Source organism: Eptatretus burgeri, chromosome 8 (genome assembly GCF_056783735.1).
Source record: "Eptatretus burgeri isolate ZD-2024b chromosome 8, Ebu_testis_v1, whole genome shotgun sequence".
In the NCBI taxonomy this organism is placed as follows: Eukaryota; Metazoa; Chordata; class Myxini; order Myxiniformes; family Myxinidae; genus Eptatretus; species Eptatretus burgeri.
The window spans coordinates 3,233,182-3,259,513 of NC_140968.1; the positions used below are offsets into that span (position 1 = coordinate 3,233,182).

The 26,332-nt window shown below is 45.2% G+C and overlaps 2 protein-coding genes across 10 annotated transcripts in view; one reads left to right on the forward strand and one right to left on the reverse strand.

The window, feature by feature from the left end:
• LOC147020934 (uncharacterized) overlaps nt 1-23,208 on the forward strand; it is a 37,961-nt gene extending 14,753 nt beyond the window's left edge. Inside the window, exons 2-7 of one of the 5 annotated variants that reach the window (XR_015060672.1) lie at nt 8,057-9,483; nt 11,631-14,183; nt 16,107-16,746; nt 17,022-17,260; nt 17,425-21,703; nt 21,747-23,208. Coding sequence is in view for 1 of the 5 variants with exons in the window: in XM_085890616.1 (XP_085746742.1) it covers nt 8,074-9,483; nt 11,631-14,183; nt 16,107-16,746; nt 17,022-17,260; nt 17,425-17,580 (4,998 nt within the window). In the remaining 4 variants the exon portion in view is untranslated. Of the gene's footprint in view, nt 1-8,056; nt 9,484-11,630; nt 14,184-16,106; nt 16,747-17,021; nt 17,261-17,424 lie in introns of all 5 variants that reach the window. The other 4 variants (XR_015060670.1, XR_015060671.1, XR_015060673.1 and 1 more) reach the window with 4 other exon arrangements.
• A 1,756-nt stretch (nt 23,209-24,964) lies between these two features.
• The window catches only part of METTL25B (methyltransferase like 25B), a 68,752-nt gene continuing 67,384 nt past the window's right edge, over nt 24,965-26,332 (reverse strand). For 4 of the 5 annotated variants that reach the window (XM_085890622.1, XM_085890620.1, XM_085890617.1 and 1 more), the window contains one exon: nt 24,965-25,985. In XM_085890622.1, coding sequence (XP_085746748.1) covers nt 25,979-25,985 — 7 coding nt within the window. In that variant the 3' untranslated portion in view covers nt 24,965-25,978. The remainder of the gene's footprint in view (nt 25,986-26,332) is intronic. The other variant, XM_085890619.1, reaches the window with a different exon arrangement.

A 26,332-nucleotide genomic window follows, 5' to 3' on the forward strand; every position in this document is an offset into this window, starting at 1 on the left:
AGTGCTTCTCAAACTATCTGATGTGGTGGACCGGCAGGTTTTTTTTCCAATGTGCCAGGGACCGGTACCATATTTGTGCCATATTATTATTTGTTTATGATCCGAGAAAATATTGTTTTAACATCCGTAGTAATATTAATTTACACCGGAAAAATATAAAAATAAAATGAACAAGCCGGTAGGCGACATGGGTGGTCGCCATATAATTGCGTACGAGTAATACAGTTTTTGACGGATCGGGCTGAAAATTTTTGACAGAGGTTGATTATAGTGCGCATAAAAGCGCGGAAGCCGACTTTTGATTTTCGAAAAAAAAACTATTTGGATTTTTTCAAAAATTTCAAAGTCCCGTTGCTGGGCAACGGTGGCATCCATCGCAACGGTGCTCAAAGGCCTACAACTAGATCCTGGTATGAACCTACCAGTCACGTTTCATCAAAATCGGTTGACTTCTCTGGCCTCCAGAGCTGTCCATTACATACAAACAAACAGACAGACAGACAGACGGAAAACCTGAGAATAACGGTAGTCTAGTGACCACCCAATATAATAAAAGTTGACACATTTTTTAATATATATTTTGTGAACGAGTAATACAGTATTACAATTAAAAAAAAAAAAATCAAACTAGCAAAGCCTTCAAACATAGTTATTATAAACTTATGTATACCAGTATATAAGTAATAAAATAAAAAATTATAATGAATAAAGGAGGTTGAAAAAATTATATATTGTTACGGCTGTGGAAATTCGCAGACCACCATAAAGGACCTTAGATCAGTTATGACGATAAGTATATGTGTAGTTAGATTTCCCCACCATTGTTTGGAGGGAATTTCCGTGTTCACAGGGCTGTGATCCTTTGAGTTAACCGTTTTTCTTTTCTCTATCATTATTTTGGACCAATCATCCCCCAACAACCAAATCGCCACCACCATCATTCCCAAACAACTACAACTCAAACACCACCACCTTCGCCTCTTTACCTCCACAACTCCACCCCGCAAACATCGCTTCACCGCCATTCTCAAACGATGCCCGCCAGCAACCAAATCGCCACCACCAACACCCTTCCCAAACCACCGCAGCAAACTCCCACCACCTTCGCCTTTCTACCAAACGTCGTGCCATGGGTTGTGAATGGGATCCTTTTGAAGGAGAAATCGGATCAAGAATGATTCACGCCCACTTTTCTTCCATCCAATGGCTGAGCATCAGGTGGTGTAGCCCTGCCTCCGAACCCGCTGTGATGCACAAATTTGCATATGCGCTCCTCCCTCGGCCTATATAGGCGCGAGCACAATGCAGCTCGCAGCAGTGAGTCGGCAGTCAAGTCGGGTCTGGAGAGCGGCAGTCAAGTCGGGTCTGGAGAGCGGCAGTCAAGTCAGGTCTGGAGAGTGGCAGTCTGGAGTAGGTGGAGTGGTGGTCTGGAGGGGTCGGAGAGCAGGACGGAGCTCGAAAAGGCAGACGGGAGTCGGGAGACGGAGAGGAAGGAGCTCGGAGCATCAGCAATTCCCCTCTCCCTTACCGAGCTCCGCGCTAAGAAAGCGCCGGTAACCCCGTCTGTTCCTCTCCCCAGCCGTGGTGCCGACGGTGAAACACGTGCCTGCGCGGAGAATGCCGGAGAGAGCTCACCGGCCACGCCAGGGGCACAAAGCCAGGCGCAGCTACGCTGACATCGCGGCTCGCCCGCCATCGCGCCACGAGGGCGCGGGTAAGACCCTTCGGTCTCGTGGACCTGGCCGCTCATCCAGGTTCCAAGCACATTTGGTCCACAGACCTGTCTGCCACCCTTGCCTTTGAGGGTGGCTTTTTCCATTGCTTTTGTGTAAATGCATGTGGTGGCGCCATCTTATAAGTAGAATTGTCTAAGTGAGCGTGTGAAATAAAGACACTTTATTCGGTTGTAACTCTGCCTTTGCTTGCTTTCATTGCTTTCACTGTTACACGTGCATGATTTTCTGTATGGCTGTAAAATACGTGCTTGTCCGAGTGTGCAATAAATGTGCTTGTTGAACTGTTCCCCATTTCGTTGTGTCCTTTCCCTTGTTTGAAAGTTCCATCTTGCATCACGGAAGGAATTGGTAGAGGGGTGTAAGCATCTGGTAAATAATCACGTCCGTCGGGGCCGGTGATAACACCGCTCGGTTATCACTGAAGCACGGAACGGACCGCTTAAGCGGTTTGTGTCCTAGGCCGGCCAGCGGCGAGGTACGATCGCCCGGTTAACTACTCGCGCAGGTACTGAGGTAGGTCGAGTTTGGCGAACAACCCTATCCTGCGCGGGTGGCCGATTGGCACGATTGTGGTATGGTCGAAAGACCCACCCGTGACTCGCTCCTGGCGGTAGTTCCAAGGAGGGTCACGACTGAATTGTCCGTTCCGGTGGGCGACGCAGTCGCGATTCGAGTTACGTGGCCGATCGCACGCCGGGCGGACCGAAATTCGTAACAATATTTTAGTTATCTTAAACTCCAGTGAATAAAGACATTAAAAGAAAGATTGAAAGGAAATAGGTAATATTACATTGAAGACAACTTTGAAAATGTCGTCATGTTAAAATATGAAATTGATGATATAGGCATGTTAAATCTTTAACTTTTACTAATGTGAAAGGTGAACCTACTTCTTCTTTGTCAACTTATCCAATCGTGGTTCAATTGAGGACAGTGCCACGCGCAATGGAGAATGAATATCCACACTATTCCTGTACTTTGTCTTAATGATGCTAATGGTTGAGAAGCCAGTCTCACAGAGGTAGGTTGAAGGAAATGGGAGAAGAGTTTTCAGAGCAATTTCAGTAAGCTCAGGATATTCTGCTTTCACTTTTATCCAAAAAGAAGCAAGTGCTGTTGTCATTTCGAAACTCCTCTTCAATCCTTCGTCAGCAGACAGCTCCAACAATTTAACCTCCATAGTGACACCTAAGTTATCTCTCAATGGCATAAACGGATTTCGGATCCATTCATTCCCTTTCCGTGGATGTTCTTCTTCTGGAAAGTAATGCTGAAAACGTTCTGCCAAATTCGTCAAGTGTTTCTGATGACATTTCGGAGAGATGTAACATTAAGGTCTTCTCCTGCATCAGCGCTGACTGCCGCCAATTGGTGAAACATGTCATAATCTCTTGACACTCGACTCTTCCATGCTTATAGCTTTCGTTTTTGTCCATCGATCTTGGAAACTCGCTGCAGACCGGCAGTCGATCACTCGCGTACCGGCACCGGTCAGCGTACCACCACTTTGAGTAGCACTGGTTTAGAACACCTCGGAATACGACAAATACACAATGATCAATTAAAAATGAACATAAAAATATATGAGAGTTCATCTGCACATGATCGCATGAGACGGCCAGATATGCCATCTGGATCCACCGCTTTCCAAACTTCCAGACCAGAAAGAGATCGCTTGGTATCATGCTCCCGGATCACAAATGCTTGGGGAAGATTGCCATTTTTCTTCCGTTCACTGACAACATGGCGGTCAAATCTGGCATAAAAATTGAGTTGGTCCAGCAGGGTTGTATCATCCATAGGCAAACCTTGGGTCCTTGGTTTGAACCCTGTAATCGCATTAATATCCTGCCAAAGTCGTTTTGGATTGGAAGAAGAAATATTAATTTCTAGTTTATCCCGGTAAGCATCTTTTGTGGCTTTAATTGCCTTTCGTGTCTCATATTTAGCACTTTTGTACCGGTCATAATCATCACTAAGAAATTCCTGTTCCCGCTGAACCAACTTTCGCCAGATAGATGATTTGTTAAACCAAGGTTTTTCATTTCCATAAATGGTCACCAATTTCTTCGGTATACAAATATCCTCCCAGAATTTCAGATAACCCAAGATCACGTGAGTATGTTCCAATCCGTACGTGCATAGCAGACACGTAGGGTATCGACAGCCATTGGAGTCCACTGTGGGACAAGTTGTTTCACTGGATTTTGGTGCTTCAATCGCTGATGGTACATGGGTACTAAGTGGATCATATTTTGATCTGATTCACCAAGAGGGGCTCAATGTAGTGAACCATATGCATCTTTTTTAATCGTGAAACAATGATCCAAAACCTTATCATGGTGAGTTGACCAGGTGACATGGTGGTAGTATTTGGGGAGACCCTTCCTTAGGTTAGTGTGATTTAAGTCTCCTGACGCCACAAAAAATGCCCCTGAAATCGCATTTTCATGGATAGTGATGATATCTGAGAGTTGTTCAATGGCAGATGCAGCATTAGTGTCCAGGAGGATATATATAGCGAGGAAACCAGTCATGAAATATCACGAGGAAGATAAAATGGATGAGATTTTATGACCAAAGTTTCCAGCTTTGCGGTGAAGGAATGTGACAACACCTTTTTATTGGTATACCACATGTCATTGACTAGATAACACAGTCCTCCACCTTTCCTTTCACTCACGGCTTTGAAAGCACGATCCGGCTGCTGCAGCATAAATCCGGGAATCCTGCTAACAGCATCAAGTACAATGGAGTCAAGCCAATTGTTAGTAAAAACGTAAACAGTACAGTCACGGAAATCTTGCCAAGCTTGCATGCCGCATGTGAACTCATCCATCTTGTAATGTAAAGGGTGTACATTGGTCAGGAAGATACTGGGTAGAGGTGGGCGATTGTTACACTTCTGCAGTCTTGTCAAAACATCCACTCTTCTACCCCGCTTCCGCCCTTTACAGTTGGTCGAGTGACATGGCGTTTTGTTTCCTCCCTATAGCTCAAATCGGCTATTATTTATTGAGGAAGTTTCAAATGTAGTATAGTGTTCAGACTGAGCTCACCATAATTATTACGAAGCATCGATAGTTCCTCCTTACTGTAACACCAATGTCCACTGGAGTACTTCATAAAAGTTGATAAAAAAGTAAAATAAACAGAGCACTCAAGATCGTGTTGCCCTTGATTGGTGTCATCTTTCCCCTTGTTGTCTTTCCCCTTGTAACATGCCAAGTTGTTCCTCATCTGGTGACCTAACAAACTTATTTACATTAAACAGCCTTATAAACATTTGTTGGTTTCATTCTCTTTCTTTTTGTCAATTTATTATTCTTGGCAATTTGGTTTCAGATCCCGGGCAAGCCCCCAATTTCTGTTATATGTCGACCTCAGTCCTCAGGGCACGGCACCGCATTCGCCACTGAAGATGGACGGAGCAAGTGCACTGGTAACTTGGATGGCGTCACGGCAGATAATAAATAGACACTGATGTGCCTTGAGCGTCGTTTTAAGGGTGAAACCAACAGACGACAAGAGACAGAAGGGTAATTTTAAAATAAATATTTATTAATCCCTAATGTCTATCTGAAACGCAATGATATTAATTAAATGAAACAATTTATGGATTTCCAAAGAATCCTCAAATTATACAAGTACGAACGTTACATACAGCAATGCAGCTTATGTGAACGCATGACTCTCGACGTGACAACTCAGCTTAATCAAGCAGTTTGCACATTAAACCCCAGAGGGTTATAAATGGGTGAAGGGTCAGTGGTGAGCCCTGTTTTGAAGGATGCAAGTCAGGATGGCACGCACAAATGTTGAAGCCGACACAGGCAGTCATCCGTCACATTCAACCAGTGCTCAGAAGGTGAATCACCAAAGCATAGAGGAGAACCCGAGTCAGCCAGCAAAGCTGCACCATAGACAAGGAAGAAGGGAACTCCAAGTGAAGAACGATATGCTGGTTGAAGGACAGGAGATGTTTGAGGGACGAATAATCTCCAAGGATATGCACTGGTCAACACGCTGAGTGCCTTCTCAAAATGGCACGAAAATCACCCAGAATGGCACCAACGAGGGAATATAAGGAGCAGCATTGGAATTGTCACCAAGATAACAGGAGTGCAATGTCTGACAGGGAGGTCCCACAAATAGTTGAGGGATTTCAGCTGCAATGAATACCTCCAAGGGTATGTAAAAGAAGAGAAGCTGAATATCCACCGACCAACGCACAGAAGGTTAACGTGGACCCGTCATGGGAAGGCTAAAACCTCCTCGGGTTCACCAACAGAAGACCCCGATTCCTACTTTACTGGGTATGTCGGTTTTAAAAGGATGTGCTCCTCTCCAATCAGAGCGTGGCAGCTCCAGGGAACGTGTCCACACCTTCCTCTCCATTATCATCCTTCTCCCCTTCTCTTTCTGTTCTAAAACTGATGTTTTCTTTTCACTCCTGTGTTGTTATTGTTGTTGTGACTTAAGAAGAAATGAAACAGCAAATGTATCCTTTTTCCAAGCACAATCAAATTAATATACTGTTCTGAAAGAGTACACAGAGGAAGAGGCCGATCTTCATCACTCTTCCCTCCAGGGCGTTAAAGAGGCAGTGAGTGCACTGCCACCCCCATCCTGAACCATGACCTTTATTACCCACATTAACCCGTCCTAATTCAAACCTTTTACCTGCTGATTTCAGTGTTTCCTCCCCTTTTTTATCTCTGTCTTTCCTCCTTTCCTGTTCGTTATCCCTTTGCCGGTTGTGCCCAGTTGTTGCCCCGCCACCCTTCTGTCAATTTAAACTTGCTCTTCCATGAGCCTCGCTCTTGCAGAAAAAACAAAAGAGGGAGGGGAGATTGAGAAAGGGAAACGAGTTTGTTGACAGAAGAATAGGATGGAGAGAAGCTTAAATTTCCACGTTTGCTGATGTAATATGTATATGGTTTGGGTCATACGCTGCTTGAAGCAATTTCATTGTTTTTTTCTTTTATAAAAATCACTGACAATTTCTACAGTTTGTTTTTAAAAGCCCCACTGATGATTTAAAACTTGCCCTTCTGTAAAAGGTTCACATTTAAAATTTCTGGATCTCACATCATTATTGTTGGGCAGGATGATGCGCACGTGACACACTAACCTTTTTGCTAACAGGTCTGAGTTTGATTCCAGAGCCGGCTAGAAATTGTCGGATTGGTGTCTCGTGCGCTGGCTGTTGGATCACAAAGTGTTCCTTCTCATGGATGGACGTTAAGCTGGGTGTCGCATCCACGAGCGTTAGTTAGTGGACGTTGACATCCATCAAAGCCTCGTGGAGAGCAGTCAAGTTACTGCTAGTAACCTGAAACAAAATCGAGTTTTTCTTTAAATCAAAATTGAGAGGAAGACAATGGCAAACAACCCAAGATGCATTTTGTGCCACGAGACTGCTTCGGTAGAACTGTCATCCCCGCCTTGCAGGGTATGGTGCGATGATGACGTAATTATTGCTTTTCCATGTTTGCGCAAACCACGGTGGTCATTTATGGCTTGTTGGCAGATTGCAGGGTGCGTGCAGCAGCATGCCTGTGGTGTGGATCCTCTGTGGGAACGGTGAAGGACAGATGTTGAATTGTTCACCAAGGGTGTTTCACAATGACCTCAGAGGTTCAATTTGGTGGCATTCGGCATGAGAAGAGAACGCAGCCCTGGAAAGGTGTTGCTGTAACATTTGGCCCTTGTGCTCACGCAGGAGGTTGGGTTGATTTGTGCAGACAATGAAGCCACTGTTTTGATGTGCACATTCAAAACTGCTCGACATCAAAGGGGCCCTTTTCACAAAAACCCTTTCATCTTGCCCTTTGACCACCTTCACTTATACTTTTCCTCCTGCTCACATCTCTCCCATCATTTTCAAGTTTATGTGTCCCGACCATCCGACGTCTCACCCTCATCTTGCACCGGTCTTTGTTTGCGTGGGCCGGTCTATTGAGCATTCATTCCCACCTGAGCACGTCGCTCGTGACGCCCCGATCCCAGGTTCAAATCCCATAAATTTTGTTGATTTATGTGTTGTTTACAAATCCTATAATTTGCGGAAAAGTACAATGATCCCTCCTAATGTTATTTTACATGTGAATGTATATGCAAGCTCCTCCATGAATCTTGATCAGTGTCGTTGCCATAATTGCTTATTTGCTTGTATTTTCACACTCCTTGCTCACTGCCTCTGAATTCTCACCTTTTCTGCACGTCTGACATATCTCTGTCTTTATTTTCCACCACCCACCCGATCTCTCTTTTAATTTGCTTCTCCCTTTTGTGCCATCTTTCCCTTCCAACCCAAGGCACCTTCTGCTTCCCTATGGAGAGGAACAGCAACGCTCCTGCTGGTTTTGAAAGCAACATCGAGGGACATGGAACTGCAGCAGTTGGGATTCACATGGGTGCTATGGACAATAGTGACAGGACAGTTGTTCAGGACAGTGCTGGCAGAATGGAAGCCATCGGTCGAACCGGTCATGGCACAACTACCAGCAAGGATGTTATTAATACTGTTGTAAGCAAGGATGGTGGTAGTTTTACAAATATTTTCCCTAATATTCCAAGTGGACTTTCCCCTCATATGGGGCAGGGAAGTGGTTGGGGTGCGATGGAACAGCACAGGGCTTTACTTGTGGGGAGTGGAGGCGAAGCGGTCATGGGGACAAAAAGCTATGACACCAATGTTGTTGGGAACCAAATGGGATACAACTACTCACTAAATTTGGGTGGTGGTACACTTGGACAAAGTTCCACAAATGCTGATGCAAATAGTGGCAACAAAGGAAGCTACTACTCTGCTCATGATGTTTACAACAAATCAGAACAAGGTTGCCCCACTTCAAAGGTTGTGCACGTGATGGAACCACATGACCAACTCACTGGAGTCAACAGTGGCATGGCACAAAGCTATCCCACGACTGAAGCAGTTGGAGGAATTGGGCAGAACTACCCAGCTGCTGGAGCTGGCAGTATAATGAGACCAAGCTACCCAAACCCTGAGGTTTGTGGTGAGATTCGTTATGTAGACCCGGCTACTGATTTGCTTACAGGATTCAAACAGAGCGACCCTAATTTTGACAGAAGCAAAGTAAAAACTGACTCCGCTGTCTTTGTGAGAAATACTGGAGAGAGCAATGTAGCAACCATGGAGAGGAACGGAGCAGGACAGCATGGCGTAACTCCTGAAGAGAGAATGACGGGACATGTCACTGAGGCAGCAGAATCTACCAATAAGACAATGGAAACCAGCCGTATTGCTCACAGGAGGAACATTGGTATCGAGAGACCAAACTACAATGCAGGTGGTGGAGGAGATGGACCTGTATTGGCAGGCAGTAATGATAGTTGTAACACACAGCTGGGTGGAAATCAGGGGCTCCACAATAGACCATCATCGATGTCTCCATTCTCTCTTCTCGAACCTCCAGCCTGTAGAGGATTCCTGCGCATCGTACAGCCTTGCTGCTATGTCTTCCCGGCCGGACGTGGAGACTCCGCCTTGTTAGCTGTGCCTGGGTTCACGTTGCTAGCCGACGGGGGTGCTGATATCCGGCCTGCATTCTGGAACTTAGCACGCCACCTGGATCGACTCGATGCCTTGCTCATCACGCAGCCTGGTCCTGATAGCCTTCCTGGGGTGAACTCTTTCCTACGAAGGAAGATGGCAGAAAGAGAAGTTGCAGCAACTTTGGTTGAAGATGATCAGTCAGGAAATAGCAAGAAAGGACAGGTGAGTATTTTGTTCGTTTGGTTTACACTTGATTAGGTTTGTTGACAGCTAACCCTGAGGAAATTGAGTTATGCACAAAATTTCATGGGTTGTTATTGTGACTAGCAGAGTACCCACCCCGTGGGCGGTCTTGTTCCAAGCATGCAACATGTTCTTCTAACGCATACTTTCATTTGGGTGGTGTATAGGCAACTGACAGCTTTGTCGAGGCAAAAAAAACCCCCCCAAGTTACGTGCATGAAGAAAAAACATACTTACTGCTTCAAAACACATCACTGTACTGGAAAACGTAGAGACAGGAATACTGTAAATGGTGGAGACTTGTAATACCACCCTCACATGGAAGTGGCGCAACATGATACACATTAACATAGATAATTAGCATCTCCCCCTCCCCCTCCCCCCCAAGACCACTGGCAAAGATAAAAATGCCCCTATACATGAATTGGGGTCGTGCTGATCCAAATCTGGATGGAATCAGCCCACAACTGTCGGAGTAGCACGACAAACAAATGAACACACAAACATTGCTCCATGAATTATAGTGAGGATAAGGGTAGAAAGGGGGAAGCGATTGTGAATTTAACGTTCCATCAGTATTTACTTTTAACATTGTTCTTATCAAACGGGAACAGGAACAGCGCAGGCATGATGGGCCGACTGGCCTTCTCATGCACCAAAGTTCCCTGTGTATATTTGTGTAACGTTGTTAAGAACAGGAATAAATGGGGAGGGGAGGACAGAGAGTTGCGCGTGAGGGTGCATGGAGTTGGAAGATGGAGACGTTGGGAATGGGTGAACTTGGGATTGGAAGGGGGATTGAGCACTTGGGGTTTGGGGCAGTTGAAGACTTGAAGAAGAAAGGGGGAGGGATCACAGAGTTGGCTTGGGGGAGGGAGGGCAGGGTGGGGACAGAGTTGGGATCGAGGCTTTTCAGGAGGTTTGGGGGTGGGAGGAAGTTGAGGACATTGGGTTGGGAGGGGGTTTGAGTATTTCAAGAAAGGTGGGAGGGGAGCACAGAGTTTGGGTGTGGTTGGGGGTTAAGGACACAGGATTGTGTGTGGGTGGAGGGGGGAGGTTGTTAGGGACCTGAAGTTGTATTTTACATTATGCAGAATTTCCATGGGTCCGTGATCGTCCTGTTGTGTCTTTTGTGTCCATCGGGTCTTTTGAGTTCTCCAGGTATTTTGGGTCCTCGTGGTCTATTATGTCCTCGGAGTCTTGTTGATGCCCTGGGTCTTCTGTGTCCTCGGATCATTTGGATCCCCTGGGTCTTTTGTGTCCTGTGGATCTTTTGAGTCTTATGGGCATTTTGGGTCTTATGGGTATTTAAGGGTCTTTTGGGTCTTCAATGCCTTTCAGGTCTTTGTGTTTCATTGGGTTTTCGGCATCTTTTGGGTCATCAGGGTCATTTGGGTCCTCAGGGGCAGGGGCTTTTGGGTCTCTGGGCAATTACAGTTAAGTGTTTCAGGTGACAATTATGGGTGACGTCAGGTCAGCTGTCCAACCAATGGGTGAAGAACAGATAAACATATTGTACATACATCCATAATCACATACACTTGCTCCATTATATATAGATTATCGATTGTATCGTATTTGTCAAACTTCTGGCAATTTGTGCTTTTTTTGTCTCAAAATTAGTCGATTATAAAAGTAGGTTATCCACCAGCTCGGTGGATATGATAAGTCTCATTTTAGGTGAATGATGAATTTCATGAAAAGTTTTAAATCTCTTCTGTTTTGCGCGTGTGTGTACATCAAATGATTCGCATGATAAACAAATTGTCCCAGCTTTGGAGCTGTATTTTCTTATTTAACAAAACATAATATTCCCAACATTGTCACCCGACAGTATTTATTCAGTTCAAAGTTGATCTTCCACATACATGGATATTTGCTTCATTATTACCTCCACCCCTGAAGGTCTGTTTGTAAACAAAATAGCTCAAAAAGTTGTGGACGGATTGGGATGAAACTTGGTGGACACTTTAGGGGTGTAACGAGGAAGAATCGATTCGACTTTGGTGAAGATCTGGATCTTGATCCGAGAATTTCTCTCGAGTGCCCCTCTAACTTACTATGTTTGACTCTCTACAAAGTGTGAAATTATTTTGACCTGAAAGTGATCACATTTGCTTTTCCAGATTCCCACCAATCTTCTGGTGTCACCGGAACTGGGAGTTGTGTTTTTTGATGCACGTTTTGGAGAGAAGACTGTGTCTGGTTGTGGGGCTTCTTCTGAGGCTGCAGAGACCCTGGCTCTTCTTGCCTGCCTTGGCACAAAACCTCTTCCTTTCATGAGTCGGCCACCGCAGTCTCCGCTCGTGTTTTACCACAAGTTGGGTGTCGGACGTTTGGAGATGTACGTGCTGTGCTCCTCTGCAGACGACTGCACATCGGTACAAGGCAGTGAATCTGTAGCTGTTTTGCTCGCCTGGCATCCATCTGAACCAGGTGGAAGAATTGTACGCATTTTATTTCCAGGAGCTGCATCACAAGAATGTATTATTGATGCTTTAGACAATTTGTGTCATCTTGAGTGGCTTAAGCAGCCACTAGCTAAAGTAAGCCAGTTTTCAGAGCCAGGTCCCAAGACCACTGCAGCGGAAAAAAAGAAAGCGTCGGTGGCAAAGGCTGGTGTGGCAAGACACAAGGGAACTAGTCAAGACCGTGGCGATAAAGCTGGAGAACAAAAAAATGCATTGCCAAAAGCAGGTCGTGAGATTAAGCGAAATGGTGGTCCAAAGGCTGGAAAGGCAGGAGGTAAAGTTACTTCAGAGGACAAACCTTCCGTCAGACCCAAAGCTGGAAAAGTGAAGCCTGCGAAGGCTGAATCCTTCGTAGATAGCCGCAAAGTTTCTGGTCGCCCCAAAGGACAGCCTCCAAAAAAGGAGACCGCAGACCTACGCACACCAAGCACGACAAGAAATCCGGCAAAAAACACAACCAACCGAGGAAGAGGGGCAACCGGAGGTACCAAGGTTCCCCCGAGGGGAAACAGTCGTGGGTCAGGTCCAGTTTCTCCACCAGTTGATCTGAGTGAAGACTTCGAAGCACTGAGGCATCGTGAATTGCAGACATCTTTTGGTCGTGGTCCCAATGATATCTTCACCTCTGAAGAGCGCTTTGCGCCAAAAATTCTCCCTAGTCCCGATGATGCAAGTGGAACACCTGCGTCATCAGAAGATGATGCTGGCGGTGCTGGTGGGGGCTCCCTGCTTTCTCCTGATGAGGGAATCACTTCCACAGATGCTGAGGGAGACGTAGAGTCGTCTCTTTTTGATCACGAACCAGCAATCTTGGGCTACAGCAATGAGATAGTAGGTTCAGCTGGAATGATGAGCAAGCAATGTGGAATGCACGTCAGCAGCATCAACGCTCAAAGACTTTTGGACCATTCTCTGCTTCAACACATTCCGAGAAGCAGTAAGGCTGGTCATCATGCAACAAGTGAAAGTCCGGGTCCATCAGAGAAATCAAATGAATCTCTACTTTCTCATGATTCTTCAATGATGAAAAATCTTATGGGTGGGCATGCAGAGGTTAAACAGATCTCTTCTACGACACCCTCATTTTCAGGATTTGCCAAAAACGCAATGCATGGTAGCTCTGGAGTGGAAGCTCGTATCGTGGAGGGTGGGATAACATCACAGCTGACACCATCAGAACAATGGGATGTGGACGAAAGTTTCATGAGTGGTGCAAGAGTGTCTTCCGCTGAGCTTAGGCCTGAAATTCGAGCTTGGGGTTTGCCCACAACCATTTCTCCTCCACTTGATCTCCGAGCAGCCCCTGATGGACGTAGCCCATCACACATTGAGTTTAGTCACCCGCGTACAGTGTGTGTGGGACAAGAGGACAGTTGTGTGACCGGATCATTGCTCCAGCCAAATGTACAAGCACCAATGGAACAACAGCTCGCAGGATTTTATAACTCTCCAGTGGCGAAAGACAAAGTAGAAACTTCAACAGGTGATACACACTTTTCAATTTCAAAAGTTCTACCAAGTAATCCTACTCCCATCAATGCTCATGTTACAGCGTCAAACATGACTGATGTTTTTGCAAAGCAAATAGCAGAGCACGCTGAACTCTCTTTCGGTGAAAGCACAAAGGACAAGAATTTCTCCACTTGCACGACCTCAGGGGGTGCACAAAGGGTTCGAGCTCCTTCAACAGACTTAAGTGTAACCTTTGACCTGAAACCAATCGAAATATGCCAATCAATGGCCACTCCTTGGTCTGGTTATGGTGCGAGTGTTGCTGATGGAGGAACAGAGATGGATCTTTTTGTCGGGACACCACCATCAAGTGCCGGACACACTCCATACAACCTTTCGCCAACAGAAGGAAAAGTCTTTTCATATGGCACTACTGACACAAGCGCGTTATCTCTTCCCACATCGCCACCACCATCAACATTTCCACAATCACCACAAGGTTGCATGTCTTCAAATCACCTGACCTCACAATGGGCTCGTGTTCCAACGAAGGGCCCTCCTTTCAATGGTAACAGCAGCAGGAGCACACCCTCTGGGATTGGGGTAATGGATGTTCCATCGGATGATACTGGAGCAGCGTCAGCATCCACTGGATCCTTAGCTACCAGCTCTGTCCTGAATGAACCCACAGCAGGAACAATGGACGATGTCTTGCCCTCGCTTCCTCGTGACACGAGTTCACCTCACTCAACCGAGGTAGTATATTTCACCAACTTGTGTAAAAAAGTTGCCGTCTGATAAAGGAGCGGATTACCATACATCAAGTTACTTTTTGATGGAATGTGTAGTATTATTAACACAGAAAATATGTTACTCAGGATCAGTAAAACACCAGATGAAAATGAATAAAAAGGGAGAGAAATCTTCATATAAAATATCATTATCTACATCATGAATGAGAGGGTATGGAGGAGTTGGAATTATCATAGAACACCTTGTAATAGGAGACCCTGTGCATCATCATAGAATACCTTGTAATAGGAGACCCTGTGCATCATCATAGAATACCTTGTAATAGGAGACCCTGTGCATCATCATAGAATACCTTGTAATAGGAGACCCTGTACATTATCATCGAAGACCTTTTAATAGGAGTCTCTGTACATTATCAGAGAATACCTTGCAATAGGAGACCCTGTACATTATCTTAGAATACCTTATAATAGGAGACCCTGTGCATCATCATTGAATACCTTGAAATCGGAGACCCTGTGCAATATCATGGAATACCTTATAATAGAAGACCCTGTGCAATATCATGGAATACCTTATGATAGGAGACCCTGTATATCATAAAATACCTTGGAATAGGAGACCCTGTATATTATCATAGAATACCTTGTAATAGGAGACCCTGTACATTATCATAGAATACCTTATAATAGGAGACCCGGTGCATTATCATAGAATACCTTGAAATCAGAGATCCTGTACAATATCATGGAATACCTTATAATAGGAGACCCTGTACATTATCTTAGAATACCTTATAATCGGAGACCCTGTGCACTATCATAGAATACTTCGTAATCGGAGACCCTGTGCATTATCATAGAATACCTTGTAATAGGAGACTCTGTACATTATCTTGGAACACCTCATAATAGGAGTCCCTGTGCATCATCTTAGAATACCTTGTGCATTATCAAAATATACCTTGTAATAGGAGTCCCTGTGCATCATCATGGAATACCTTGTAATAGGAGACCTTGTACATTATCATGGAATACCTTGTAATAGGAGTCCCTGTGCATCATCATAGAATACCTTGTAATAGGAGACCCTGTACATTATCTAAGATTACCTTGTAATCGGAGACCCTGTACATTATCATAGAATACCTTGTAATAGGAGACCCTGCACATTATCATAGAATACCTTATAATAGGAGACCCTGTACATTATCATAGAATACCTTGTAATAGGAGACCCTGTATATTATCATAGAATACCTTGTAATAGGAGACCCTGTGCACGTGTCTGAGCTCCTGTACATGTGTTATCCCTACCGTTTGAGACACACAGCACTTCACACTTGTTTTATCTAACTGCAGTGCACTGCAACCTGTGGGGAGTTCATTTTAAAACAATGTTGTCTTTTGGGCTGACAGGATGGCCGAGACTCTCGAGGTACGCACACTCTCCTCCAAGCTGTTTAGCCCGAGTTTGAATCCTGATCCAGCTACAAACTGTCATGCTGGTGTTTCACAGGCAGGGTGATTCACCGATGTGTGTGCCATCCCTCGGATGGACGTTAAGCTGGTGTTCCGTCTGCAGACATTTGTTGGTGGTGATTAAAGGTCCCACGGTGTCCTTCACAAAGAGTATGTGAGCTATCACCGGCCCCATGGAACAAATTCCAAATTCCTGCCCTAACTACTGCTGGGAGAGGGATGGCAAACCGCCCAGCATGACCCTGGCCAATAAACTGCTTTGACAGAACCAACGCCATTTAACACAGAGTATGGCACATCGGATTGTATTAATGTTTTATTACTTTGTCATATTGAAAATTTAAAATGTCTACATTCTTTCTAATTGTTGCACATTATGTTCTCAATGCTTGAACATTTTATATTACTGATGCATTTCATTTATTTATTTTCACCGAAACTGCAGGTCGATGAATCCCTGTCGGTCTCCATGGAGCAGGCTTCAGGCAGTAAGGATGACTCATCGCGGCCTCTCTCAGCATCCCCAGAACAGCTCACATCTCCTCGGCTTGATGAACAGTCCTCGGGGAGCTTGGACGGCAAAGGCCAGTTGTTTCCTACTGGTCCTATGAATAGTATGGCTGTCACAACTGTTTGGAACACTGATGGGCACGGCATTTGCACGAACCCCAATTCAGAAAGTCCTGCATACTACCCGTCTTCGTCATTCCGAGCCATGATTGGCCAGAATAAGATGGAAGGTGATACGACGTGCTTTTCTCAAGTTCGAGACTGTCCCCCTGAAATGATGCAACTGGAGGACAGGCAGGCAGGCACCTCATTCGTCGGTCACCGTTTTGACCGTCCGCCAGCTCCTCCAGACCCCCAGGTTGGCATGGTGGAACCTCGGAGGGCAGGCACAGTAGCAAGTGGACGAGATATGCACAAGAAATCCAAAGTCGAAGGGCCTGGAAAAGCAAATAAGACCCAGGCAGCTGCAGCCCACCTTGCTGGAAAGCCTTCACCCAAACTGACTTCAGGAAACAAAGATAATTCTGGGAGAAAACCCAGTGGACAAGCACAGACACCGACGCCATCGAAAAAGGGTAAGCAATTTAACATTTTTGTTTTTGCACTCTTGTCTTCTCTTTGGCTTTAAGTCCTTTTATTTTGAAGGGGTACTTCATTCTTCACTAGCTAAACCATCAACGGTGACCAAAAAGTTCAAACAATAATTTGCTGGATCTTAAAATATATATGTTCAAAAAGTTTGAAAAGTAACGTTTCTCGATCGACACACATTAAAAATACAAGCATGCCGTATGTCATGGGTGCTCCATAATACTCCCTCCCCATAACTCAACGCTATGCTTTGTTACAGGGTCCAAATCATCAGGAGGAAACAGTTCTGCCAGAGGGTCTCCAGCATCCATCTCCTACTTGGATCTGGCATACGTGCCAGGGCACGGTGGGCCGGGCCGAGCCGATACTAGGTTCTTCCAGCGAGTGAGAGCCGCTCACTATGTACTCAGTGCAAACGATGACAATCGCAGCGAGCCTAGCAGAGTCACTCTGGATGCTCTTCTGGCTGCCATAGCAGCTTGGGAAACTCCCATGCAGGTGAGATCAGTTTGTAAACCAAATATGAAAAGCTCGATACTTTTGCTGTTCAGCTGAAATGTATTTTCCTGGATTTCTCAAGCACGTTTCTGAGTCCTGTCGTAATTTTAATGAATAAGAGCCAGTGGTGGAAACATCAAGACTAACCAGGTTGCGGTCTGCAGGTAACCCTCATACCTACGTACGATACACCAGAACTTCGCTCGTGGTATCAAGAGACCAGCAGGGAACAACAAAAGCTGGGTCTCACACTCCTGGCAAGCAGCAGCACTGTGGTTACCCAGGGTGGTTCCTTTCCAGCTTGCAAAATTGAGTTTTGAGTCCAACGGAGGGTCCGCTAAACGATTCATGCTGAAGAAGTTCGGCCGCTGTTTGGCCAAATTACGGTCCTCTGTGTATAATGGTCTCTTTCCTTATCCTCCGAAAGATGCGGGTCTTCATACCCATTGGGTATACGCACGTATACATTGCATCACAGTAAGCTTCTCTCCATTCCTATATTGCACCAGTAAAAGGGTTAACAACTTCTTCCTCCTTACTTTTTACAAAGAATGATGAGATGCGTCCGGTGATGGCCTCTAAATGCATAGTCACGATAAGGCAGATGGTGTTTTGAAGGATTTATTAAAAGTAAAAACACATCGCTCAATATTTCGCACAGTTGGTAATCCTCGTGTGAGCATTTTGTGTTTGTACCTGTCATGTGATTGTTAAACCTCGGCCACGCCGGCACCAGCTTGTGGGCTCTGCAGGTTTAAGGCGGTTAGGATGGCCTTGCATTTGACAGGCGACAGCAGGAAAGCCAACAAAAACATGGAGAGTATCAGGAGAAACCTATTGCCCAGTTTAATATGTGGCCTGTTGTTATGACGTTTTGTATCTCAAACATGGCAGACCTGTATAAAGCAAGTCCAAATTATCCAGGAAGCAACAGACATGGATGTTTGGAACATATGAAACGAAGGACGGAAGAACTGTAAGTCTTTTACTTTAATCTCAACGACATCCTTTTCATGAAATAACAAAGTTTTGAAGACAGGAGTTCACCGAGACGCAAGTCCAATTATTTCACTCTTCCTATTTGAAACTCAAGATAACTTTGGGTTCACAGAATGACATTGAGGCTTTAGATTCAAGCAGACTCAAAATATTTTGTCTTGTTTATTACTGGAACGCACACGAGCTTACATCTGGTGGATGCAAACATGCATCCGAAACCTCAATAACGGCAAACATACCGGCAACGTATTCTGTCCTCAACTGTCTTTTAGAAATGATCTTCAAATAGATTTCAGGAAAATTCTCGAATCGACTGGAGTCCGGCGAAGCGCACGCGGCTGCATTTCCAACTTTCAGAAATTGTGTTAACGGATCTTCCTGTGCGAAGACGGATCGAGAAATGTGTTTGTTTTTTTCACTGGGAAGAGCAAAATTATCGGCAAAATATTGTGCTTTATCGAAGGTCCCTCGTTGTGAACAATGACTTCAATAGATTACTTTTGAGAGGGAGGTAAAAACCGCTAATCGTGCGAACAAACTAGAACGGCACTCAGTTGAGCGCATACCTCCGCCAGGCTGAACAGTTTACCTTTTGTATCTCACTGATAGGCCGGATCTGAATCCGGACGTAAACCAAAATCGAATCGGCTTGTTCCTGTCACCTACCCAATTTATCCACCAAGTTTTATCATAACCAACCCGTCCAAAACTTTTTAAAACATCATGCTATGTATCGCATTTGTCCCTTACTCTCAATTATGAAGAATCACTTTTAAAAACTCTCATGTCTGGATCCGGATATTCACACAAATTGAACAAATTAGTCCTTGTCTTACACGCAATGTGTCCACCAAGTTTCGTCCGAATCCGTCCAAAACTTTTTGAAATATCCTGCTCACAGATAGGGGTAGAAACAGAACCTCCATCGACCCTTCGGTGGCGGAGGTAACAAGGGCCTTAAACCAAGGTAACTGAAAACAGTATGACTGTATAGCTTAGGTACTCCTGTAAAACTACACCTGTGAAAGGTAGACTAGCCATTAGAATTCTGGCTTCAATGGAATTATTATGGAGGTTTGAATTACGGCTGGTAAACCGGCTGCTTGGATATATGGAGGTTTTAATAGTGGCTGGTAAACCGGCTGCTTGGATATATGGAGGTTTGAATAGTGGCTGGTAAACCGGCTGCTTGGATATATGGAGGTTTGAATAGTGGCTGGTAAACCGGCTGCTTGGATATATGGAGGTTTTAATAGTGGCTGGTAAACCGGCTGCTTGGATATATGGAGGTTTGAATAGTGGCTGGTAAACCGGCTGCTTGGATATATGGAGGTTTTAATAGCGAGCGGTAAACCGGCTGCTTGGATATATGGAGGTTTGAATAGTGGCTGGTAAACCGGCTGCTTGGATATATGGAGGTTTGAATAGTGGCTGGTAAACCGGCTGCTTGGATATATGGAGGTTTGAATAGCGAGTGGCAAGCCGGCCGCTCGGATACATGGAGGTTTTAATAGTGGCTGGTAAACCGGCCGGCCGCTCGGATATATGGAGGTTTTAATAGCAAGTGGCAAGCCGGCCGCTCGGATACATGGAGGTTTTAATAGTGGCTGGTAAACCGGCCGGCCGCTCGGATACATGGAGGTTTTAATAGTGGCTGGTAAACCGGCCGGCCGCTCGGATATATGGAGGTTTTAATAGTGGCTGGTAAACCGGCCGGCCGCTCGGATATATGGAGGTTTTAATAGTGGCTGGTAAACCGGCCGGCCGCTCGGATATATGGAGGTTTTAATAGTGGCTGGTAAACCGGCTGCTTGGATATATGGAGGTTTGAATAGCGAGTGGGAAGCCGGCCGCTCGGATATATGGACGTTTTAATAGTGGCTGGTAAACCGGCTGCTCGGATATATGGAGGTTTTAATAGCAAGTGGCAAGCCGGCCGCTCGGATACATGGAGGTTTTAATAGTGGCTGGTAAACCGGCCGGCCGCTCGGATATATGGAGGTTTTAATAGTGGCTGGTAAACCGGCCAGCCGCTCGGATATATGGACGTTTTAATAGTGGCTGGTAAACCGGCTGCTCGGATATATGGAGGTTTTAATAGCAAGTGGCAAGCCGGCCGCTCGGATACATGGAGGTTTTAATAGTGGCTGGTAAACCGGCCGGCCGCTCGGATATATGGAGGTTTTAATAGTGGCTGGTAAACCGGCCGGCCGCTCGGATATATGGAGGTTTTAATAGTGGCTGGTAAACCGGCCGGCCGCTCGGATATATGGAGGTTTTAATAGTGGCTGGTAAACCGGCTGCTTGGATATATGGAGGTTTGAATAGCGAGTGGGAAGCCGGCCGCTCGGATATATGGACGTTTTAATAGTGGCTGGTAAACCGGCTGCTCGGATATATGGAGGTTTTAATAGCAAGTGGCAAGCCGGCCGCTCGGATACATGGAGGTTTTAATAGTGGCTGGTAAACCGGCCGGCCGCTCGGATATATGGAGGTTTTAATAGTGGCTGGTAAACCGGCCAGCCGCTCGGATATATGGACGTTTTAATAGTGGCTGGTAAACCGGCTGCTCGGATATATGGAGGTTTTAATAGCAAGTGGCAAGCCGGCCGCTCGGATACATGGAGGTTTTAATAGTGGCTGGTAAACCGGCCGGCCGCTCGGATATATGGAGGTTTTAATAGTGGCTGGTAAACCGGCCGGCCGCTCGGATATATGGAGGTTTTAATAGTGGCTGGTAAACCGGCCGGCCGCTCGGATATATGGACGTTTTAATAGTGGCTAGTAAACCGGCTGCTCGGATATATGGAGGTTTGAATAGCAAGTGGCAAGCCGGCCGCTCGGATATATGGAGGTTTTAATAGTGGCTGGTAAACCGACCGGCCGGGTATATGGAGGTTTTAATAGTGGCTGGTAAACTGGCTGCTTGGATATATGGAGGTTTGAATAGTGAGTGGTAAACCGGCCACTCGGATATATGGAGGTTTGAATAGTGAGTGGTAAACCGGCCACTCAGGTATATGGAGGTTAAATGGCGGCTGGTAAACCGGCCGCTTTGGCATATGGAGGTTTGAATAGCAGCTGGTAAACCGGCCGCTTAGGTATATGGAGGTTTAATGGTGAGTGGTAAACCGGTCACTCAGGTATATGGAGGTTTGAATAGCGGCTGGTAAACCGGCGGCTTGGGTATATGGAGGTTTGAATAGCGGCTGGTAAACCGGCCGCTTGGGTATATGGAGGTTTGAATAGCGGCTGGTAAACCGGCCGCTTGGGTATATGGAGGTTTGAATAGCGGCTGGTAAACTGGCCGCTTGGGTATATGGAGGTTTGAATAGCGGCTGGTAAACCGGCCGCTTGGGTATATGGAGGTTTGAATAGCGGCTGGTAAATCGGCCACTCATGTATATGGAGGTTTGAATAGCGAATGGTAAACCGGCCACTCGGGTATATGGAGGTTTGAATAGCAGCTGGTAAACCGGCCACTCAGGTATATGGAGGTTTAATCGCTAGTGGTAAACCGGCCACTCGGGTATATGGAGGTTTGAATAGCGAGTGGTAAACCGGCCACTCAGGTATATGGAGGTTGGAATAGTGGCTGGTAAAATGGCCTCTAGAGTTCAAAGGGTTAAAAAGCAGAAATGGTATTCATCTGTCATATCTGAAGGATTATCTGGATTGGTCCAGCCATTGTAGAATCGTACCTTTTATGAATACAGGGGTGGCAATTCCAGCTGTTTCAATTGAACACAATTTTAATCAAATTTGTCCATCCATATTTTTACGAATTCACAGGTCTGATAACCAAATACTGTATTATACAGAAGAGAAGGATTAAAGGATGGTTTATATTGCTTTGAGTTTCCTATTCGATACAAAACCACATAGAAACACAGGTAACAAACGTACCTGCATTTGCAATATTCAGAATGCGACTACAGAGGATGTGAGCGAATAAATGTGTATCGACAGGTAGGGTTAACAAGCAGGCCTCTGTGAGCAGACTGGAGCAGATTCACTGCACACGATACAGTGTGATGATTAATCGGCATCCTCCCCTGTTTGACGAATGTGGCACACATGATTTGTCCATTTTATATGTTATGTCAGGTCAAGGAAACATCTAAGGGTTTGATATTTACATTTGAAGTGAATCGTCGTTACGCAATCTGAAAGTTTAAATATGTTGTCATTCCATTGGATTACTGTAAACATCATCACACGGGTTTGTGGTGAAGCTTTGCCTCCACTGAACATCGTATGAGAACGATCAGTAGATTTAGGGTCTGGAACTGGCACTATACTCCTGTGAAAATGGTAACCCACAAAAATTAGTCTGTAGATGACGAGAATCATTTATAGCCATGCAATACATATAAAACTAGAAGGGCACTTGGTAGAGCGCACACCTCCGTCCCGCAATGTCTGATCCACGAGAACATTTCGGGCCCAGGACATTTTTGAAACATCGTGCTGTATATCATTTTGGCCCGATCTCTCAATGGTGAAGAATCACTTTAAAAATTAAATAATTCTCGTATCCAGATCCAGATCCAGATTTCGATCTGCACCAAAATTGAATCAATTCTTCCTTGCCACCAAGTTTCGTCCGAATCCGTCCACAACCTTTTGAGATATCATGCTATATATATATATATATATATATATATATATATATATATATATATATATATATATATATATATATATATATATATATATATATATATATATATCTCTGTCTCTCTAAGAATCACTTAAAAAAGAAAAAAATCTGATCTTCACCAAAATCGAATCAATTCTTCCTTGTCACACACCCAATCTGTCCACCAAGTGTCATCCGAAGCCACACACACACACACACACACACACACACACACACACACACACACACACACACACACACACACACACACACACACACACACACACACACACACTTAGACAAGACAAGCATCCACTGAGCTTGGAGGATGAGCTGTCATTTCCCGGGGCACTCTGGGTGCCAGCGACATCACAACAATGGCTCCGCCTTTCTCACTGCACTCAGCAGGGCATTTCCCCAAGGAGAAATTCCCTCCTCCCCATGGAAGCCAACCTTTATGGATTGTCTGTGTTTTTATCCTTTTAAATGCTGAACGTCAAGGAAAGAAGCGGCGTGTACCATTTTAAAATCTTCGACATGACTCGGCTGGGGTTTGAACTGCCAAGCTCCCGGACTCAGAGTGGACAAGGTTCAAAGCTTCACGGGAGAGGTTTTGGGTCTGACAGGTACAACATCACATAAACGCATTCTGTTGTAGACTTCAGAGTTCATTTGCGAGTCCACAGAGTGCTGACAGGTTTTAAACTCAAAAGATTATTGTGAAAAAAATCGAACAAATTATTGTGAATGAGCTTCCAGTCCTGAAACCAAGGACATCATGTTCACTGCAGTGAATTAGTACAGGGTGTTCCTGATGGTATGCCATGATGTTACACCTTTGTGGATAGTGATCTATTGATAAAACTGGTACTACTCTAGAAAGGAAGCTTGGTGTTGGCTCAGTGGTTAGGGTGGTGGCTTGGGATCCAAGGGTCCTGAGTGCAAGCCTCGTTGCCCGCTGAATTACTTCACCAGGGGGCTGACTCAGAATGCCATCCTTCCGAGGTCGGCAAAGAGTACCAGCTTGCTGGGGATGATCGAGTCATTCGAGTATCCTGCGTCGGAGTGGCGACCCGTCCAGGATTGTGCCCAATAGGTAAGGAAACTGCTTCGGCAGCACCGACGCTCTGTACAGAGTATGGTTCCAATGGATGGATGGACTATAGAAAGGAAAGCGTAAAGCTTTGTTTCATGTTCGGATATGTTCAATACGATCGCAGTTCCGATTAACCATAGCCTATCTGTTTGCACATGTCTAAATTTTCCCAAAAGTGTCCGGGATGGTAGAGACGCACGACAGGTGCATTCCCGTATCACATTTTCTAGGTTGTCGACAGTTCTGGGAGTCCTTTGGTAGATCATCTTCTCCAGGAACTCCCATTATAGGAATAAGTCGCACGTATTCAGCTCCCGGCTCGTCAGTGTGCAGGGAAGACCGTCATCAACGCACGCAGGGAAATAGCTTAATCCAACCACCGAGTCGAGAAAGGAGGTAATCAAAGACATCATCCAAGGTGTGTGGGTGTACCACATCCTGTTACAACCATTGGTCTCCTGTAGGTTAGTTGGAGCAGGAATTTGGTCAGGGGGCCAGCAAATGAGCTCACCTAATCTTCATGAAGGGCTTGGTATCTCTAACATCCACCAACTAATGCCGACAGAAAGGACGTCCATCTGGGGGGGGGGGGGGGACGCACGCATTGACGACTCACCTTGCTTGCGAAGCGCCAGGATGTCAGCTTATAGATCCAAATCCAGGAAAGACGGCTCAGAGGAGAGTGTGCGTACCTCGAGGCCATCTTGCCAGCCCAAAGTGGAACGTGAGCCAAAACTTCAGACTCTCCTCTGAACAGAGGAACCAGAAATCTGCGTTATCAATATTTCATCGTTAATAAATGTGTAAAGTCGTGGCATTTCATCCGGAGGAACCGGAAGTTGGTTTCATTTGATATATCTCTTACAAGACGTTTGACAAATTTTATTTCCACAGCATGTGGAAAAAAAAAAATAAAAAAATAAAAAAAACTTCCAGGAAAAACAAACAAACTTTATACAAGAGTAGCTCCCTGAGGACAATCCAGGCTGAATGCACTTTAATCGAGGATATCGTTCCAAAAATGCTATTTTACATGACTGTGATGCACATCTTGTCAACTATTGATAAATAAAAAATGAACATTCTTACAAAAGCCACAAAATTGCACGTCTTAAGACGGTTAAAGATATTCCAGCTGTTCCCAATGGCTCCGCATGTCGTATCGAGTGAAAGTGTGAACGTCGTTACAATCCAACGCCAGGTGTACCGATTGTAGGTTTCCTTTTTTTTACACCTGGCAATGTAAAGTTAAAAACAGGAAAAGGAAAAGGTTCACAAACCCTTACTTCCCGTAATCCCTCGGATGATGGTGACGAGTTTCCAGGTAGTTTATCCACGCGTAACAGAGCAGAAGCAATGTGTGCATTTTTTTTTTTTTTAAAATAAGGAAGAGGGTTCTTGAGGTGCTGTGTCCATCTCGCCATCTCGAATCTCCCATCGCGTCATCCGGAATGAATCTTATTAAATACCCTCCGACTGTGACCTTGTCGCACGTGGTGAATCGTCAATCTGTCGCAAACTGGTCAGAATAAACAAAATACAATAATGTTGCGCGAACGTGCTTCGACTCGTGTTTGGCACAAAGGGGGACGTGCGGAACCACCAGTGCTTCTTGAAACCGCGTTGCTTCCTGCCTGCTGCAGGAATCATATTGTTGATTGTGCATTTGATGTTGCCTTCTGAATGTCTCCCTCTGGTGACAAAGTGTTTTATTTTTGATGACAAATGCTGCTTACCTTGCATATGAATAAGGAAATATATAAAGGTAATAAAAACCAGTGTGGTGCAACAAAGGTGTTGTGGAGACTGAATGAAGCATCAGACTTTTTTTTTTATATTTAATGTTCAACCTTTGCACCTTGTGTGTGGAGGCTTGTTCCATGGATTTCCAGGATGTCACTCGAGTGCCTTGCCTTTGCGAGCAATGAGGACCAGGTTTCGAGGAGAGAGTAATGGGTTGAAGACTGGAACAAGAACGTTGTCAAAACCTGCGGAATAGGACGCAACGGAACGGGCAGAGTTTCACAAAAGTGAATATTCATCGAATTGCAAAAACAAAAGAACCAGTTGTGTGAACATTCATGAACATGGGCTGAAGGGATATGCCGGAGGTGGTGTGTACTCACCTTTGAGCTCCATGGTCTCGGTTTGATTCTCAACCCAAGTATAAACTGTCGTCCTTTGTAGGGTGGGTGTTGCATTAATGAGTATGTTGTCCATCACATCATAGGGAATGTTAAACTGCCTGTCTAATCTGCTGGCATTCGCTCGTGGATGTTAATTATCCCACTGCACCTTCGAAGCCAAGTTAAAAATTCCTGACACAATCAACTTG